At 31.7% G+C, this 5124-nt stretch overlaps 1 protein-coding gene across 1 annotated transcript; it reads left to right on the top strand.

Moving 5' to 3' along the window:
* The first annotated feature begins 1048 nt into the window (after positions 1-1048).
* Positions 1049-3855, top strand: LOC102603929 (probable xyloglucan endotransglucosylase/hydrolase 1). The gene is made up of 4 exons (XM_006344602.2): positions 1049-1344; positions 1454-1554; positions 1996-2189; positions 3157-3855. Exons 1-4 carry the CDS (start codon positions 1155-1157, stop codon positions 3560-3562), a joined length of 891 nt encoding a protein of 296 aa, XP_006344664.1. The 5' UTR covers positions 1049-1154; the 3' UTR covers positions 3563-3855.
* Positions 3856-5124: the final 1269 nt, after the last annotated feature.

Genomic DNA, 5124 nt, shown 5'->3' with positions numbered 1-5124 from the left:
TTTTTTTTTTACTGTTGTGGGCCTCGAAAAATATCCTTGACGCGCCTGAATTGCGTCTCAATCACGCGTTATGCCAGGTTGGATTCACGTGTTTTTTTGTTTAAGAATTGGATAGTTGAAGTGCCTACTTGTGCACTTTGAAAGTTAGAGGTCATACTTAAAATTCGATGCCAAGTTTAAGGTCCAATTTATGTATTATGCCTATATATCATCACAAGAAAAATTCACTCCCATCCGCTATAAAAAAAAATCACTTGTATGTCATTGTATAATAACTCGTATTCAACATTCTACATCACATACTTCAAACAACAAGATTTAATAATTTCTTAAATTTATTAGACTTATTTTAAATTATTTTTTTAAAAAAAAAATCGTATAAAATCGAAAAAAACAAAAGCACGCGCTATTTGGTCGAGTGAGATGAATGGGGTCATAAAATTTTCCTCCTCGGTCTGAGGGTGACAAGGCTTTTCTCTGATACGGGCATGTGCATGTCCCCGTTAATTACTCCCCCAATGTGCAATTACCCACTAACTCTAACCTCTCTTTGGGACAATTATTTGGAAGGCCAAATTTATTTGATTTTTTGGGTTCGATACTTATATTGGAGCTCAACTAAATTTAAATTTATATTAATAAGTGTATATTAAGTAGTAAAGTGCTACCTAACAAAAATGACTATGTATTAAGGGGGAGTCGAATTTGAGACTAGTGACGGACTCATAATTTTCAATAAGGAGGTTCAAAATCTATAGAAATAGACACACGAAGTAGCTTGAAGGAGGTTCGACATCTACTATACATATATAAAAAGTTATTTTAAGCAGGTATAAATAATAAAAAAATTCGCTAAAGAGAGTTCAAATCTATTTGAGACTATTAATAAGGATAAAAGAATACTTATCACGGCATCACAACCTTTGTTGACGAAAGGACAAATTACAACCACCCAAAATCTCAAAAATCTAACTTTGTTTCAACTTTCTACCACAAGTCCAACTTACTCACTTTTACACCTATAAATAACCAGCCATTACACTTCTTTTTTCCTCACTCCCATTGGGTCATATTCATTCTCAAAAATAGAAGTAAAAAACACAAACACAAGAGAAACAAAAAACTGATCTCTGATTGGCTTGGTTTTTCTCATCATGGGTACCATAAAAGGAGTTTTATTTAGTATTGTTTTGATTAATTTGTCACTTGTTGGATTTTGTGGGTATCCTAGAAGGCCAGTAGATGTACCCTTTTGGAAAAACTATGAGCCAAGTTGGGCTAGTCACCACATTAAGTTCCTCAATGGTGGTGCCACTACTGATCTTATTCTTGACAGATCTTCAGGTGCTAACTAGACTATATTTTTCAATTTGATGTCTGAGACATAATTTTTTGAGATAATAATTATTAATTGAGTTATCGTAAACTTCACATTTTCTTATTGTATTTGAAGGAGCTGGATTTCAGTCAAAGAAATCATATCTGTTTGGGCATTTCAGCATGAAAATGAGGCTCGTTGGTGGAGACTCAGCTGGTGTTGTCACTGCATTTTACGTAAGTATATACTACTACTCGCGATTCAATTTATGTATCTTACTTTTCTTTATTTATATAAAAAAAAACAATAGTTTCTATAGTAATTCCTTATTTATTTTTTCATCTCGGATGGTATGTTTGAAAATAATCGTAAAACTGCATTTTGTTAGTATATTATATGCATATGCTCAATTTAAAACGAGAACATATTTTAATTACTTGGAGTTGTTCTGTTTTGTTGCACTATGCTAGAAAATGGACACTACTTAGATCTGTATAGTAGTATTTCTTTTCTCATTTCTTCAACGACATATTATGTATTGTACGTTATCATGTCTAATTTTATGTCGATTTTCGATTTACTTCCACTCTCCTCCTTTATACGAACTTAAACTCCATGTTTTTTTGTTCAGAGTGAAGTAATAATGAAGTGATGAAATACTACTATTTGTTTTTCAGCTGTCATCGAATAATGCAGAGCACGATGAGATAGATTTTGAATTTTTGGGGAACAGAACTGGACAGCCATACATATTGCAGACAAATGTGTTCACAGGAGGAAAAGGAAACAGAGAACAGAGAATCTTTCTTTGGTTTGACCCAACCAAGGGCTACCATTCTTATTCTGTTCTTTGGAACACATACCTCATTGTGTAAGTTATTACTACTTCTTTAGTTTTAGTATTAACAAGTTAGTATTTTATTCCATATTCATCCATTACTTAGATACATTAATAGTGAGATGAATTATTTAATACATCTAATCAAACAGCAGGATGAAATAATTTAGAGATTTTTAATCTTGTTAAATATTTTCATTATTTGTTGTTTCTGTAAAGTTCTTCTTATGTGGTCCCAATCTATTTCTTGGGATGCGTGCACTTGGTTTTACTCTACGTGGTGGTCCTACAACTACAATGTTTAGAACTAGTGTGGTAACAATTGTTTAATACAAAATGCACATTTGTCTAGGAATTGTTTTAAGTTAAAAGGATAAAAGAAGCATGAAAACCTGTAAGGTTTAACATGGTATAAACATTATACTAAGAACCTTTGTCATGTGAGTATGTATGTTGGTCCTTTTGTGTTAATCAAGATTTATGTTTTTGATTAATATACTTTTAATAGTATGTATGTTAATGCTTATTATACATGTGCTCCTTCTTGACTTCATCACAAAAATTTCAGTAAAATCCTGGTCAAAACTGATATCTATGACCTTCAATTTTAGATATTAAATATTTAAATTTGTATGATGGTAAACATATCGTGATGATTCGTATGAAATTTCCAGATTTTGTGTCTAAATGTCCATTTCAAATTATTTGGTCCTACATACTTTAAGCAAGCTGGCTAATTGGTGTCCTTGCGACAGAATTTTTGTCTTCTATCTTGCACCTAAAAGTAATGTTTCCTCGTAAAAAGTGATATAGTATTTTTTTCTTTCAAAAGTTCTGTGGAAGACTATTCACCACTTTGCTTTGAAATTTTAGTACAATAGTTGAAAAGATGCTCAAAAGCAATAAACAATTTTTTCTTCTATTATTCAACATTGGGCTTTTTCCATTGGGCCTCTACCAAATGGATTGGGCTAATATATTTGTGTAAACATTATTTCAGGATCTTTGTGGACGACGTCCCAATTAGAGCATTCAAAAACTCAAAAGACCTTGGTGTGAAATTCCCATTCAATCAGCCAATGAAGATATACTCAAGTCTTTGGGACGCAGATGATTGGGCCACAAGAGGTGGGCTTGAGAAAACCGATTGGTCCAATGCCCCATTTACCGCATCATACACATCGTTCCACGTGGACGGATGTGAAGCTGCCACGCCACAAGAAGTCCAAGTTTGTAACACTAAAGGCATGAAATGGTGGGATCAAAAGGCCTTCCAAGATTTAGATGCATTACAATACAGGAGACTTCGTTGGGTCCGTCAAAAATACACTGTTTATAACTATTGCACTGATAAAGCGAGGTACCCTGTTCCGCCACCAGAGTGCACTAAGGACAGAGATATTTAAAATCATATTCAAAATTAAGAGGGATTTTATATAAAAAAAACTTAATATGCATTATGTGTGAGTATTTTAATGATCCTTAAAACAAAGTGCTTTTAATTAAGCTGTATTTCCCTAATTCTTTTTGAGTGTATCATTATTGGTGGAGTCATGAGGATATTATGTATCTCATGCCAGGCTCTTCATGTCTCTTGTGTGTCATCATCATCATGATGACTGATGTATTGTAATTTATTGAACTATTGGTTTCTTATCTGTTAATTAAAAATATGAATTAATACCTTTTTTTTATTTAAGATGTTTCTTGATGAGCGTAGTTTTCATTTTATTTTGATTTTGATTTTTCACCATGTGTATTGGTATACACCTTGAAGTTCGATTAAATCATGATTTATGTTAAAAAATCTTACATTAAAGGATAAATTGTTTTTTCTAACAAAAGGCGACTTACCAGTAATAGCTTTTATTTTGATTTGGAATATTTATTGGTTACCAAATTTTGAGCTTTTAACTTTTTGGTGGTTATAACTTTTAAGGTTTGTAATTAATTGATTTTATTGCTATATGATATTCTCCGCGTAGTCATATCCTATGTATAGGGGTTTTAAGTCGTGTCATCATGAATTGGTCTGCCACCTGCCTATGGTTTAGTGGTTTTGCTCTAAAACAAGAGGCTCTTAAGTTTTAACTCAATGGCTGCTTACCTTCTCACCTCTTACCAACTCCCAATTACTCCATTCCATAATAGTAATCTCCACTAGCATTATCAGATCATGTGGACCCGAAATTATAGTAGCTTAGTTGATTTGCTATCTGAACTTCTATTTTATTGTTAAGAGTTCGATACTTCACATTGTAATTTCCTCTCTTTTTCCTACTCCCCTCCCACACATATTACTACTCCGTCTATTTAATTTGTTTGTTTGATTTTGACTTGGCACACAATTAAAAAATATAAAAAGATTTTTGAATATCAAAATGTCATTTAAATTGTGTGGTTTTAAACGTGTTAGTGAAAAATTGAAATAAAAAAGCTATAAATATAAAAAAGAAACATTCATTTTGAAGAAAAATAAAATAAAAAGAGAAGTAGATAAATAAATTAAAACGGAGGGAATACAATAATATTCTTATTTGACCATCTAGTTTTTAGATTTAATGGAAGATGAACATTAATCCTTTAGGATATTGTTTTCTCTTTTGCTCATTTTTCTAATGGAGGAGTACTCATTAGTAATTGTTAATGATGTCTCAGTTAGTTAATGGAATGCACTTTGACATTTAAGCCATTCACCGCTTATTGCTTGATTATTTATACTTCCCTTCAACCCCCAACCAAAAGAAAGAAAATTAACTCTTGATTCAATTTTTATAGTTCGAAATTTCATTTTTAAAAACTTGGAAACTCGAATTGATGAAAATGTTCAAACCCCATTATAGATATCGGTTTTCTATTTCAAATTATTTATCGTAATTTTAAAAATAATTATTTTAAATTAGTTTTAGAAGTTCAAAGATAATTTTTCTTTTTCATCTTACCCTTGATAGCTATTGTTCTGGAGACT

The sequence above is a fragment of the Solanum tuberosum genome, unplaced genomic scaffold (assembly GCF_000226075.1).
Source record: "Solanum tuberosum cultivar DM 1-3 516 R44 unplaced genomic scaffold, SolTub_3.0 scf00060, whole genome shotgun sequence".
Taxonomy (NCBI): Eukaryota; Viridiplantae; Streptophyta; class Magnoliopsida; order Solanales; family Solanaceae; genus Solanum; species Solanum tuberosum.
This window is presented reverse-complemented; position numbering and strand designations above follow the sequence as displayed.